The sequence below is a fragment of the Bison bison genome, unplaced genomic scaffold (assembly GCF_000754665.1).
Source record: "Bison bison bison isolate TAMUID 2011002044 unplaced genomic scaffold, Bison_UMD1.0 scf7180017864378, whole genome shotgun sequence".
Classification (NCBI taxonomy): domain Eukaryota; kingdom Metazoa; phylum Chordata; class Mammalia; order Artiodactyla; family Bovidae; genus Bison; species Bison bison.
The window spans coordinates 3308797-3324681 of NW_011494950.1; the positions used below are offsets into that span (position 1 = coordinate 3308797).

The following is a 15885-nucleotide window of genomic DNA, read 5'->3' on the forward strand; positions in this document are numbered from 1 at the left end:
ACCAGGCTACTGTGACTTTACACCCCACTGTTCCAAACCCCTATACCTTACTTAGCCTCCTCCCACCGAGGACTAAAGTTTATACTTGCCTAGATCTCAAGGATGCCTTCTTCTGCATATGCCTCGCCCCAGCGTCACAGCCCATCTTTGCCTTTGAATGGGAAGATCCAGTTGGGGGCACCAAACAACCACTCACCTGGACTCCCCTACAAAGGTTTAAGCATTTCCCATCCATCTTTGGGGAAGCCTTGGCTTCTGACCTGGACTCATTCCACCCGGAAAAGTACAGATGTTGGCTCCTACAATACATGGGTGACCTGCTGCTGGCTGCCGAGACCAAGAAAAAATGCTGGGAAGGGACAAAAACACTGCTCCAGCTGCTGATGGAAGCAGGTTACTGGGTGTTGAAGAAGAAGGCACAGAGGAGGTAAGGTATCTGGGGTTTGTTTTAAAGAAGGACACAAGGTTCCAGACCCTAATTGGGTCCTATATACTGATGACACTAGCCTGATCAAACAAGGACAACGGCTGTCAGGTTAGCCAAAGCGGAATTATTGGTACCGGAGGAGCTGGCACACACTCTGGTAAACCAAACACACCAAGCGACCCACCTAGGCCATGCTGCCTGCTCACAGGTTAATGCTGCCTCTCGGCACAGACAAAAACCTCCAGAGATTCAGCTGAAAGGCACGCTGCCCTTTGAACACCTGGGAGTGGACTTCACTGAAATGAAACCTCACCAACACCGTTACCTGCTGGTCATGGTATGTACGTTCTCGGGGTGGGTAGAAGCTTTTCCTACCTGGACTGAAACAGCATCAGAAGTAGCCCAGTGCCTGCTTAGGGAAATAGTTCCTAGATTTGGATTTCCTACCAGTATTGGACCAGACAATGGCCTGGTTTTCATAGCTGATTTAGTAAAACAAGTGAGCAAAACTTTAAACATCAAATAGAAACTGCACACTGCATATAGGCTCAGAGTTCTGAGATAGAGGAATGAACCAACTGGACACTTAAAGAGACTCTCCAAGTGGATCACAGAGATTGACTGCTCCTGGGTGGACTTGCTTCTGATGGCTCTGCTCAGACTCAGGATGACCCCATGGTCCCAAGGCTATTCTCCATACAAAATTGTGTATGGGAGGCCCCCTTCCCATAATAAAGCAGATGTCAACAAATTTGCCTCAGGTAAGGGGAGATGGGATTTCACAGCAGATGGAACTGGGTAAGGTAATAAGTCAGGTAACTAAGTTTATACAAGAAAGGGTGCCGCTCCCCCATGGGGAACAGATTCATGAATTTGTGCCTGGGGATCAGGTGTGGGTTAAGGACTGGAAACACGACTCCTTGGCCCCACATTGGAAGGGTCCATATACTGTTATTCTAACCACTCCTACGGCAGTTAAAGTTGCAGGTGTCACTCCCTGGATCCTCCACATGAGGGTGAAGAGAACATACCACACAGACCCGGAGGACGCTGAGTGGACTATACAAAAGGACCCCACTGATCTCTGTGAAACCAAGATCATCTTAAAGAAGAAAAAGAGATGAAGCTCTACAGTCAACTGCTGCTACAAGGACTTGCTGGTATCATCTTGGAACTAACCATAGTTTCAGCACAAGGAGGGACCTGTGCTATAATTAATGTTGAATGTTGTGTATATATTCCTGCTTTATCTGGCAATATATCAGCCACCCTAGATGACATGAACGGTCAGGTAAAAGCTATGTCTGATGATGATCTTTCTTTTTGGACTTCAGTCCTATCTTGAGTGAAGGGTGATTGGTGGGAAACTATATTTACCATTGTTATAGTTGCCTTGATAGTTCTGCTTTGTGGATCCTGCATTTTACAATGTATTATGAACTTTGTAACCCAGAGGTTGGTGTCATTCTCCCAGATTGGCAGTCAGAGAGCCAGGGTGCAATATGTCCCTATGAGTGATGCTCATACTATGAGTTAAGAGCATCAAGAGGGGGGAATGTAGGAGGAAACAGACAGAACGGGCTCCATCTTGAAAGCAGGACTCCATCTTGGGCCGGACTGTGGACTTTGAGCTCTATGCCCAGGATCTATGGAAACGACATACCAACTGGAAAACCAGACCTCCCGGATGCAAGAACCCCAGGGCTCATACCTAGACTTTCCATTGCCTAAAAGAATACCCTAATTATCTGTGTAACCAAATAGAATCATAAATTCTATTATGCTTATTGGGGTATGACCACAGGCCTATTGATAATTGTCCACTGTTAACTACCTAGGCTTAAGGCATATGATCACGGGTTAACTTTGATTGTATCTTTCTCTTCCTTTGTTCAGACTAGTTTCAGGGAACTTGGGGAGGTGAGTTTGGGCACGTACACTTAGGGTATATAAGGTTTTCACAAAAACTGGTTGGGGTCCTTGGCTAAGAGGAGACACTGCGTTGGGCCCGCCGGTGTAATAAACTGCACTCCACTATCTGCATTGTCCTTCTGAGTGAGTTTGTTTCCCGGAACACATGGCTACAACAGTAGTAGCAGGAAAGGTAATGATGGATTGAATAATAATTGGCAAATGATAACTTAAAGAAGTAACAACAAGGGGAATGAGAAATAATGGACTGTTTTAATTTTTAAAAAATCTTATACCCCAAATGAAAAAGAAAATGTTGCAACTATTTATAACCTATCACCTTGGTTATAAAATAAGAAATAGGCACCTTGCCTCAGGGAAGCAGTGACTCAATTGTGTGTTCTGGGACTTCATCAAGGATGAATCTCTTTTTCTTCCCTACCTACAATTGGATGGGGTGTCTTTCAACTGTTCACACTTTTGAAAGGAAAAAGGTAAATATCACTGACTAAATGCTGAAAAACAAATTGTGGGTAATAGCTGTTGTTACTGGGGCTTGGTGATGGGCAGGAAAGCCTGGCATGCTGCTGTCCATGCGGTCACAAAGAGTTGGACACGACTGAGACACTGAACTGAATGAACTGAACTATAAATAAAAAGGATTTTGTTGAAAAGCAATTTTGGTTGAACTTTTAGAGTTCTGAAATCTTTCATTCTCTATTAAAAAAAAAATCAATTTAAGAAACCCCCCTCCCCCAAGGCTGAAGGCATATGTTCTTCTCCCTCCATCCCTCCATCTTTTCCCTTTCTCTTCCACTTTTCCCCTCCCTATTTCTGTCCCTTTCCTTCTCTCTCCCTCCCTCGCTTGCTTCTTCTTATGCATTTTCTCCCTTCTCCCTCCTCAGCCTTTCCTCATTTTCTCCCTTCCTTTCTTGTAGTGATTGTTGGCTGAGTCTCCAGTCGCCTGACACCATGTTGAAGACACAAAAGGGGCAAGACCTAATCCTGCCTCCACAGAGTTTACTTCCAAACGGAGACACTTCTGTTTTCCAACCTTGCTTACATAGCTCATAAAATAATCATGATATGCACACACCGGAGCCCGAAAGCCATCTCCAGCCCCATACTTACAGCTATGGAAAACCGCTGAATGCTTTCATCCTCACAGTCCTGGATGACCTTATTCAGCCGGTGGTTGTCATGGGACTCTCCATCTGTCACAATTACCATGACTTTTTTAACCCCTCTTCGGGCACCCCGGGCTTCAGTGAAAGCCTCTTTCCTGAAATAATCACAGACAAAAGAGGAGCAATTCAAACATCAGCCCAAGTTTAGGCAAAGTGATCAACAAAATGAAAACACTGCCAGCTCCAGGGAGCCCATTAACATTGACTCCCATTGTTCAAGCCAGGAGCCATGATGCTCATTGTTTGTAATAGGTTAAGATTTATTCCAGATGATGGAGAGGTTACCATTTTGCTAATCACCATTTATCCCTTGTGGGATATTTTGTTTACCCAAAAGGCAGCAGTCTTTCATTCTTTAGAAATTTCAAAGGGAAGGTGTTGACTGGAGCATACAGAAGTTTAGAGAAGGTCAGCTTTTAAATACTCTCCCAGACCCACCTTTCTCTGTAAACATTCCTGTCTCACTTGACAGTCCTCTTTCTGTCTGCTTTTGGCAGAAGCTTTTGCTTAACTCTCACTTCGCACACCTAGTCTGACATTCACGGAAGAGTGTGGCCGTCTTCTGAGCTACTGAGTGGGTGTGGGAGAAAACGGAGTATCTACATGGCTGTGAGTGCTTGAGAGAGCGCTTGGATATGGGGTAAAATTTAGACATAGGAATTAGACTGCAGATGGCCGTGGTCTGAGTCAGTGACAGAGTCGGGCTCATGGGGCAAGGAGGGTTTGGCTAGCTATGAAAGGTTTGGTCTGAATTAAGTTTGAGGACAAAGGCTGCTGGGGATGAGGTAGGAGGAGGTGGTATAGAGAGAAAGGACACATTTCGCTAACTTCAAAAAAGGAATTTTGATTTAATTCAACAAATATTTATGGAAAGTGATGGAAGATAGGGGAAACTGACAATTTTTGTTTGTTTTGCATCTCCTGCGTGCACACACGCGCGCACACAGAGGCACATTTTCCCTTTATTACTTTCTTTTACTCACTTCACGTTCCCCTCCAGAGTCTTGCACAAGAAGAGTACACTTTACTTAGGCTTAAAACAATGAATGGATTTCATATAATATTTTTTTTAGATTTTGGTATAAAATGTACCAATCATTGTACTGAATAGTCTATTTAAATATTTTACTTTGGTCAAAAGAAAATAAGAAAACAACAGAAAGATAAATATTTTACTTTGGTCATGAGGACAAACAGCTGCAGTTTGGAATACACCAAAGAAACACCTCTTGTTTTAACCTCCCAACGGTTTGCCACGGTAAATATTAGTTCTAATGTAGATACACAGTAAATGCACGGTAGCGGGTATCTTGTGAGGAGGGAGAGAGGATTCTGGTGATGTGAGCAAAACAATTCATCTGTGCTTGTTTTCCCTTTAAAAGGACTTACAGCAAATATGACAAGATGTTAAGAACTGGTGATTTTGTTTGATGTGTACATAGGATTTTGTTGTACTATGTTTTTTAATTTTCAATTTTTCCTACAATTTTCAAAAGAGAAAAAGAAGCTTTTTTTTTTTTTTTTAGTACTGACCACTGGGGAATTGTGTATCTCTGCCCTCTATACCAGACAAACAGATTTTTTACTTCTTTCTATGTACAAAGGTGAAAAATAGATGTTAGAGTCTAGTCTTTAAATGAAATCTGGACATGGATATGATGAGATATCAATCCTTTTTACAATTCTGATTCCTTTCAGCAGGTGTCCCCAGCCTCGAGGATCAAATGCCTGATGATACGAGGTGGAGCTAATATAATAACAGAAATCAGGTGTACGATAAATGTAATGCACTTGAGTGATCCTGAAACCATCCTCCTCCTGCCCAGTCTGTGGAAAAATTGTTTTCCACAAAACCAGTCCCTGGTGCTGAAAAGGTTGGGGACCATTATCTTAGAAGATTGCCAAAATCTCCTGACTCTCTTGAAGATCAAGGCCATAACTGAATGAACATCAGCTGAAGGCGATGATTAAAAGACGTTCCTTAAAGAAAATCTGGTAGCTGTGAAACCAGGACTGGCTTTCTATGGGTAGCATTGGCAGAGCTCATGTGTGTAGCCTTTATGTTTCAAATATCTCCTGCAAATTGTGTTTGATCCCCATTTACCACCATCCATTATTCTCTCTTTAAAATGAGCATTGACCAGTCTGCATGGTTTTATACATTAATATACCCCAGGAGAATCTCTTTCTTTGGGACAAGAGAATCCAGGCTTTATGACTAAATAATGTGAAGCAACGAAAAGAAAGACAATTTGGGATAGGGATAAGGGGACACAAAAATATGTTTAACTAGGAAACACTGAAAATGGAAGTAAGGATTCTAAATATTTAGAAATACTGTTTGAACTGATCCTGCCTGAAAGGAATAAAGAACAATTAAACATGCAAAACTAATTTATAAGAAGAGTAATTAGCAATATCATCATGGAGTTTTATTTATATACAAAACTCAATAAACTCTATGTCCCACAGCTAGACCCTCTGTGAAAACACAGAGGCAAAAGCCATATAGGGACATGGTATTCACAGTGGTATTTATGCAGGAGCAAATGCAGTCAGAATATTTCATCAGTGAGTTTTCAAAGATGAATATTCATTCTTAAGTGGTTGCCTTTGGAAGACACAGCTCCCTACAGGCTCAGAGTTTCAAAGAATACTTTGATTTACTTTGAATGTACAGCCACATTTAGTCAATTATTTAAGAATTATTTAAGAATGTGCACTCAGCACACCTAAACATGTGCACTTCTGTGCATGCAAACTGGTGATCCTATGGGCAGGTAAATGTAAAATTACCCCATCTGTTTGTGGTTATTTTTCTCACAGGCCCCATATTAACTATAACCACATGCTTTTCTAACATTTATAAGTCTGAAGCGGAACATGAAAGTTAAAATTTTTGAAGATTCAATCCAGTCTTTGGAGTATCCATATTAACCATTTTAGCCCTCTTAGAACATGGATCTTAACTGGCAGGTGGAATGAGAGGACGGGCTTTTCAGAGGCAGGTGAGAGTCCAGAAGCTGAAGGCTCTTAAGAGAAGGATCCTTAATGTTAGTCATAGCGCTCATTAGATTTCCTGTGATTTTGGTACTGTTTAGTTTTTGTTCAGAAGATTTCATGGTGATTAAGGGGGAGAAATAAGCAAAAGAGCTGAGTGGGATCAGGAAAAATACAGAAAAGAGGATGCTCTACTCTGTAAGGAAAGGACAGTTCTGTAGATCCTTGTAGAATGCAACTCAGCCAGAATGGATTATGTGCACTCCATGGAGGAGACTGCAGAAGGGAGGAAAGGAGGAATGTCAATTAGAGGGAATTTCGGGAAAGTGAGGAAGAAAAAGAGAGGGTACCAATGATGAAATCCTTTCCCCTTTTCAACCTTTTCACTGAAAATGTTTCAAATAAGACGTTTAATTTGCCTTCTTAAAAACACTTATTTGAGAACTTCAACAACTCTACATCTGTAAATTTAAATCTGTGAAATGCTGTAAAATTATAGATATATTATGGTATACACATATACTGAATTAGAAGTGGACTAATTTAATCCATTTTTTATACCGAGATTACTAGAAGCTGAAAACAGAGAATAAAAGGAAAAGATATTATATAATATTACATCTTGGTACCCAAGAACGTGATGCTGTAGACCACGTGATTTTTTTGACTGGTTCTGCATCAATCAAAATCTTGGAATAAAAGGAAAGATAAGAAGAATGGTGAGATTGTAAAATAGAAAATTTGATCCTATAATTATTAGCTAATCAGTTGAATCTGATTTCAACAAGGTGGCTTTAAATATTACTAAGGTATTAATAACTGTTCCGTTAATACTCCAAAGCACTAGACTGTAAGCAGTTATTTTTGCACAGTCTTTTACTTTGGCTTATTATTATTGTTTTTTAATCTATATACCTTGCTGGGGGCTTTCCAGCTGGTGCTAGTGGTAAAGAATCTGCCTGCAATGCAGGAGACCTGAGACTAGGGTTCAATCCCTGAGATCTGGTTGGGAAGATCCCTTGGAGAAGGAAATGGCACCCCAATCCAGTATTCTTGCCTGGAGAATCCCACAGACAGAGGAGCCTGGCAGGCTACAGTCAGCAAATAGTTGGACACAACTGAGTGTCTGAACACACATACCTTGCTGTGTCTATTCCAAGGGCTGTCATGGTCTGCCGGCCACCTCTCTGGACTATTTTTTTTGCTGCAACAAGCACCTCTTCTGTTGATGAGTACTTATTGAGGTTGAACTCATGAGTTACATTTTCTCCATACTGTACAATTCCAACCTGAAATACCAAGTCACTGTGTTATCCATCTAGCAGACTTTCATTTTAACTGTCTTCAGTTTAAACACATGGATCAAATGTAATAATACAAGTTATTCTTTCCAAAGGGTTTAAAACTCTACCAATACACAAATCCTTCTACTTTGACAGCAATAATCATTGCCATTTGTGAATATTCATATCCCAAAGGACACAAATGAGAGTGCTTTAATAAACCTCTCAAATGATTGGTTTCTCTCTTCAACAGTGTTTACTGAGTGACTCTGGCAGGCTTTGGGATTGAACATGAAACTGACATGGTCTCTGCCTTCATGGAGCTTCTAAACTATAGGGAGACAGAGAGATTAAACACAAGAATTATTCAAACACAGGTTCAACTGCAAAGTGTGAAAAAGGCTGTACTAACCGAAAAGCTATTACTGGCAAGTATAACCTAGAAGCGTAATTTAAAATGGGGGCTCAGGGAAGCCCTTTCAGAAGTGATTTTTGAGACTTAACAGATATGTGCTAGGAGGGTGGAGGCCCGTCCTGGATGGCAAGTGTGAGGGTGGATGGGGTCCACACTAAAGGAACTGCGCCTGTGAAGAAACTGAGATGGCAAAGAGGTAGGTGCTCTGAGAACATCTACCTCTTGAGGAACAGCTGCCTCTGGACCTCTTGCTCTTGGTCCAGAACAATGAGTCTGGACCAAGCTGGGAAGAAAGAGGGGAGCAAGATGAAGGTGAATGAATGATCAGGGATGTTTTTGGCAAGGACACGTGTGTGTGCTTCCTGTTTCAAGTAGCTCAGCTATAGCTTCATGGCTCCTAAACTAGCCCTTCCCTTTCTTGTTCCCTGTCTTCTCTCTCTCTTACTGCCATACTCGTTCATTCCTTCTTTCCCACAGGTGGGTAGTGCAAGCAGCTAACTGCAAAGCCACCATGAAGTAAAAAGACTGAAGGTTAAGCGCAACTGATTCACTTCCCCTTGCCCATTTTCTTAATCCTTTTTCTGAACCCTCCTTTGAAGGTTGGTGTGAACCAATAAACTAACCTATATCAAGAACTGTGCCTGAAGTTACTCTTTGTTTAACCTTCCTACCCCCAAATTAGGGACTCAGAGAATTCTTTACCCAAAGGACTGTCTTTTTCTGAAAAGAAAAATTTTTTTTTTTTTTTTTAATTTTTGACTGTGCTGGGTCTTCATTGCTGCAAGGGCTTTTCTCTAGTTGTGATAGGCGCGGGTTACTCTTCATTGCGGTGTGCGGGCTCATAGTGGTGGCTTCTCCTGGTGAGGAGCACAGGCTCTAGGTTGCGTGGGCTTCAGTAGCTGCAGCTCCCAGGCTCCAGAGCACAGGCTCAACAGATGTGGAACATGAGTCTCGTTGGTCTGCTGTATGTGGAGTCATCCTGGATCAGGATGGAACCCATGTCTCCTATATTGGCAGGTGGGTTCTTTACCACTGAGCCACCAGCCTTTGAAGAGATTTTAAATTACTTTCCCAATGACCCTAACAGCTTTTAACCAGGAATTCAGGGAAATACTGAATAATTACTAAGGAAAACCATGTAGGTTTGCCATTGTCTTTGTGTGTATAAATGCTCAGTGTAAATGAAAGTAAAATTATTTTGTTATTTAGATATAATCATTGTGCCTAATTTATGGTCCCAGGGTAAACAGAAGTTATTGAAAAGTACTAGGATTTAGTTGGGCAGTGCTGTGTTGCTATAGAAGTTAATTGCTCATCCATTCAGGGCATCTTACAGAGTTGGTTTTGTTTTTATTTCTCTTTGTTTAGATTTGATTAAGCAGGAGACTAAAGAACTTTGAAAACTGTCACTCCTGTTATTATTCTTAGATATTTTACTACTTGGATGACTCTATCAAACACCCTAGTCTCTTATTTATTTGACTTCCTTGGCGTTAGTAATCTTTTCCTCTAGCTCACCTATGTCATCTGCTTCCAAGGTCTTCGCCTTGACCTTGTCATCTGGAAAAATTGCAGCACCTCAATCTCAATGTCAAATGTTCTTCTCTCTGACCATTAACTTTGGCTCATTTACCTAGTATATCTAATTCATCAATTCCTTGACCACATTAAGACTTCCAATTAATTCATATATGTTACTTTTTTTTTATCCAACCTAGATTCCATGATCCATCACCATAATCATTTACTTGCAAACATTTATCTCCTTTAACCTTTTTTCCCCTGCATTAACTAATTTGGCTAAGTTCCAACTGTGGTTAAGTCCAAATATCTTCTCTGTGAGTGATCCTCTGACACTGAATGCTGTTAGACAAAAACCACATACCTCGTAGACTGGTTTCACTTTAAAGTTTTGCTCATGAATCCCAAATAAGGTTGCACACAGCACTGCCCAACCATCCTAGTACTTTTTAAGAGTGAGTGTGCTCCCTTCAGTCAAATTCTGGTGATAAGGTGCTAACTCCTCAGGAAAATGACGGCATCTCCTTTACACATGGGGAGGAGTTCACGTGAGAAGAGAAGGAAATCATACCAACTAAATAAGCCTGATTTATGATGTAACACTTTACATTTACAACACACTTTTCATATCTTAGAGAACGTACTATGAACCATTGGATTACTGGGGAAAATTGGGAAAATATAACATCTCAGTAAATCAGATATCAATGTTTTATGTCTTATTTCTATCATATCTATCTACCGATCTCTCTACTTAACATATATTTCACTTTTATAAGCTCATTCTTTTGTAAATGCTGGGATATAAGAGAACTCGTAAAGGCTCATTCCCTCACCCTTTGTGTATACTTTGCTTCTCACCGCTGTTCCCGAGACTTTCATCAGATGATTGTCCTTGGACTGCTAGAGCTGCTTTGCCCCAAAGGTTCCAAGAGTCAGCAGTGTCTGGACTTTTCTCCCTCCTCATCCCTTGCCCTGCTCCACAGGCAAGGCCTGAGTGCAGGCAATGCAGGATCAGCCCCTTGACTTAACCTGGAGCCCCTTCCAGACCCAGCTTCACCTGAAGCCACATGCTTGCTTGCACTCCACGGCTGCTCTGTTTTGCTCCCCCAAATCACCTCCTATTTTCTTTTGGAAGCACTCCCTTTGTAAACTGCTATCACTTGGCTCCTGCTCTCAGAGTTTGCGTCTGGGCGATTGGATCTAAGGCAGTTATTATCTACACTTCTGCATTCTTTCTTCAGCCCAGGCCAGACATCACTGACTGCCTTGAACCTGGACCATGGCAATCATGGTCTCTGCACTGCTGATCTCCTTCCCTCCATTCCCACTGTCTTCAAATCCTTCTACATAGTGGTGGTAGATAAACTGTGTTAAGAGTCTGCTTCTATCACATGCCTTCCTTATTCAAAAACTCCAATAACTCTTCATTGCCTACATCAATGACTTTGAAATATACTTTAAAAGAGAACTGTAATTCTAATTAAAATAGAAAATAGATACAACTTCAAGCTGCTTCTTGAAATACTAGGCCTATAGGTTAAAATTCAGTTTTCCACCCCCTGAGTTTCAGCTACCCAACCATCTGGCCTTACCTTCTCTCATCATCCTCATCTTCAGGATTCTACCCAGACCAAATGCCCTTTCTTATCCCTGCAACTAAGCTAAGTCCTACCCATTTGGTAAGATTCAAGTTTCACTTTCTATGCAACTTTGTCCACCAAGTTGCCAATAGAGTCCATAGTGATCTTCTCTTTCTCCAAACTCTGAAGCAAACTTGTCTGTGCTGCTCCTGTGAGCACTGCATTCTTCTCAGCTTTTGTACACATGCTTTATCTCTCAACGACATTATAAGTTCAGAAGGGGCAGGCAGGGGTAAAGAGCAGGACTGCGTCATAGCTGTTGGTATTCTCTTATCCTGGACCACTATTTTGCTTTGCTCACAGTTGACCCTCATGCATTCTTACTAGATGAGTGTACCACTTCACACAGGCAAGTAGAAAACTGAGATAGGAGGGAAATAATGATAAGCAGAAAAAGAGAGATGTGAAGAAGCGTGGGAAATTAGAAGAGTGGGCAGTGGGAACTCACATCTCAGGAGAATGACATTCAGTGTAGGTCCCTGGCTGACACAGGGGTTATTATTTTATTAGGAATCAGACAGAAAAAGGTTTCTGCTGTGTTTTCCTCAGAAAAGGGTGCCATTTATTAACTTTCATCACAGGAAAATAGTCACATCACTAAATGTACGTAATGTTTTGTGTGAGACTCACTTTAATAGGAGCCATTTAAGTCCCAGCTTAGTTTATAAATTTAATGCAGGTGAAACAGATCTATACTAGCATAATGGGTGTAGGTGCATATATAACCAAGTCAAATAAATACGAGAATTAAATAATGAGAGAAAAAGTGATGAACATACATGGTGAGGGAATGAATAGAAGAGAGATTCACAAGCACATTTATTGTCTCACAGGTCAGCCCTCAGGGAGGAAGGAGGATCCATCTTCCTAAACAAGTTGCCCAGGTCAAGAACAGACAGCTAGTTATAAAAGTAGAATGGGAGAAAGCAAAGCAGTCTTGAGCCTGGAAAATCTGTCAAGGATGATCATTAAAGACATTTAAATCATTTCAGAAATTGAGAAAAAGATAAAAAAAACCAATAGTCATCATATTTGACTTGAAGCAGCCAATTGTATTGGAATGGTCCAAAGACCCAGAGGGTGGAGCTAAGCAGAGAACTGGAGAGGAGTAGTAAAGAGAGAACGATTCTAGGCATTCTTACTAAATGAAAAAATGTAGGCAGAGACGGCAGCTAAAAGGCACAACTGGGTTAGCTGTGGGCCTTCTTTAGGGAGAATGGGAAGGGTAGCTTATGGCATCAGTATAAGATAAGTGGGTGAAGATAGTAAAATTAGACTCTTTTTTAAAAAGATTTTTTATATAGACCATTTTTAAAGTCTTTATTGAATCTGTTACAACATTGCCCTGTTTTCTGTGAGGTTCTTTTTTGGCTGCTAGGTATGGGGGATCTTAGGTCCCCACCAAGGGATCAAACCCACACCCCCTGCATTGGAAGGTGAAGTTTTAACCACTGGACTGCCAGGGAAGCCCCAACAATGAACTCTTACAAAGTGAGGGATGAGTAACAATAGAGGAACAGTTACTGTTCAGGGACAACTGTCAGGGACACATTTAACTCCTGGGGAGATATAGTTCGAACTTCCTGATTAAGTAGTTATAATTGCAAGCTGATTCACTATAGCATAAATGAGGGCATACAACTGGCTGAGAATCCTGCTACATGAGTAAGAGGAATACTTAGGACCTCCCACTTCAGCATAAAATTTACATTCATGTTTCAGATAAACCCCAAACTGATGTCTCCTTATCCTCCTTTTCCAGGGAATACTAACTTTCTAAGTTGCTAGGTATAATTTTTTTAAAAGTCCATAATCACACACTTTCAGAAAGCAATCATTAAAACAAAGTTTAACAGTTTTTCTGTCTGTCTGCCTCCCTCTGTTGTAAGTAAAAAAGGCCACACATTTCAAATAATACAAAAGAGCAAGGCTTTCCCTTACTCCTGAATTGCTCTGCACTGACTCAAAAGTGGATTACTCTGAAAGTGCTCTCAGAGTCTTTAATATGAAAACATGCATTGTGAATCACAAATTGGAAGACCTGATATATTTTATTCTTAATTAAGGGAATTTATTTTTTATGTGGATCATGTTCCACACCTCAAACAGCATAGCTTGGAAAATATTATTTTATTCAAATTGCGAATTACCTGCTTATAAAGATCAATTCATTTTCTGCTTCATTCATGCCTGTTATATGTATGTCACACTGTCATGGATTGCTTCCCTGGTGGTACTAGCAGTAAGGAACTCACCTGCCAATGCAGGTAGACATAAGAGATGCAGGTTCAATCCCTGGGTCGGGAAGATCCCCTGGAGAAGAAGATGGCAACCCACTCCAGTATTCTTGCCTGGGAAATTCCATGGACAGAGGAGCCTGGTGGGCTACAGTCCATGGGGTCACAAAGAGTTGGACACGACTGAAGTGACTTGGCAAACAGTCATGCATTGCAGTTTTCCAAATATAGGCCTTGACTTTAAGTTGGAAGTTTTTCAGGATTAGGGACAGAGTTTTAGAGTTTGTTATTTATATTGCTATACACCTAGCATAATACTTGATCAATAAGATACTTTGTAAATATCTGCTGAATTAAAATGAATTATCCAAGTGGCTTCCTTTCTTTTAAGAGTAGAGCAAGGAGGGAAGTGAATGTGAGGAATATGGAAGGAATGATGCTGTTAGAAATCACAAAAATTACTATTTTTTTTTCTCATAAAAAGTCACAAAAGAATGACAAGAGAGTTTAAGAAAGAGAAATGTTTAAAGTAGTTATTATATATACTACATCAAGGAGTTGTGAAGGAATGGAATTATCTCCTTCTTTAGAATTCTACCATTACTTTGTATTGTTAAGTTAGAGTTATAACACCAGTGCCTAAATTGTAATGCCCAGCATGAGTTTAGTTTCTGGGCTTTCATTCAACAGTTAATACTATCCAATCAATGGCCTCTTTAGGGGAATAATGACAGGGAAGCACCATAAAGTTTTCTTTGTGTTTGTAGGATGTACAACTGCTTTACATAATAAGTCCTCGGTCTTTGGGTCTGGTCATTTGATGTTTTCCTTTACCGAACTACAGTGCAAAAGCCCTGCCTTACAACACACTGCTGCTGCTGCTAAGTCGCTTCAGTCGTGTCCGACTCTGTGCGACCCCATAGAAGGCAGCCCACCAGGCTCCCCCATCCCTGGGATTCTCCAGGCAAGAACACTGGAGTGGGTTGCCATTGCCTTCTCCAATGCACGAAAGTGAAAAGTGAAAGTGAAGTTGCTCAGTTGTGTCCGACTCTTAGTGACCCCATGGACTGCAGCCCACCAGGCTCCTCTGTCCATGGGATTTTCCAGGCAAGAGTACTGAAGTGGGGTGCCATTGCCTTCTCCTTACAACATGCTTCTACTGTAATTAATTAGAGTATGAATTCAAGTTAACTGTCAACACAAACCATTCTGAGACCATGTTAACTGAAACTGGGCTTAACCTTTGTCCCTACGGAGAGGCATATGAACAGGACTGGCTCACAGGTAAATGAAATGTATTCTCAGAAACACAATAAAGTTGGTATATGATAGGTCTTTAGTTGGTCTCTTGCTTGATGGAAGGTGATGCAATGAAATTGACTCATACTCAAAAATACGAGGCTGGAAGGTGTTAAGAGGGGGAAGACTATGGGAGAAATTGAGACCAGAAGTGAATGGGGTTACATGTGTTGAACACCTGAAAAGAAAAGCCTAAAACACAATGTTCAAAGAATATTCAAACTATCACACAATTGCACTCATTTCACATGATAGCAAAGTAATGCTCAAAATTCTCCAAGCCAGGCTTCAACAGTATGTGAACCAAGAACTCCTAGATATTCAAGCTGGATTTAGAAAAGGCAGAGGAACCAGAGATCAAATTGCCAACATTCACTGGATGATTGAAAAAGCAAGAGAATTCCAGAAAAACATCTGCTTCATTGACTACGCAAAAGCCTTTTACTGTGTGGATCACAACAAACTTCGGAAAATTCTTAAAGAGATGGGAATACCAGACTACCTTACCTACTTCCTGAGAAACCTGTATGCAGGTCAAGAAGCAACAGTTAGAACCAGACATGGAACACCAACATACTGGTTCCAAATTGGGAAAGGAATATGTCAAGGCTGTATATTGTCACTCTGTTTATTTAAATTATATGCAGAGTACATCATACAAAATGCTGGGCTGGATAAAGCAAAGCTGGAATCAAGACTGCAGGGAGAAATATCAATAACCTCAGATATGCAGATAACATGATAACACCATCCTTACAGGAGAAAATGAAGAAGAACTAAAGAGCCTCTTGATGAAAGTGAAAAAGGAGAGATAAAAAGCTGGCTTAAAACTGAATGTTCAAAAAATGAAGATCATGGCATCTGGTTCCATCACTTCATGGCAAATAGATGGGAAAACAATGGAAACACTGACAGACTTTATTTTCTTGGGCTCCAAAATCACTGCAGATGGCAACTGCAGC

At 40.9% G+C, this 15885-nt stretch overlaps 1 protein-coding gene across 1 annotated transcript in view; it reads right to left on the reverse strand.

Annotated features, from left to right (window-relative positions):
* ITGA1 (integrin, alpha 1) overlaps nt 1-15885 on the reverse strand; it is a 180208-nt gene that overhangs the window by 75475 nt on the left and 88848 nt on the right. Inside the window, exons 7-8 of the mRNA XM_010857177.1 lie at nt 7666-7814; nt 3470-3620 (exon numbers count right to left, since the gene is read on the reverse strand). Coding sequence (XP_010855479.1) covers nt 3470-3620; nt 7666-7814 — 300 coding nt within the window. The remainder of the gene's footprint in view (nt 1-3469; nt 3621-7665; nt 7815-15885) is intronic.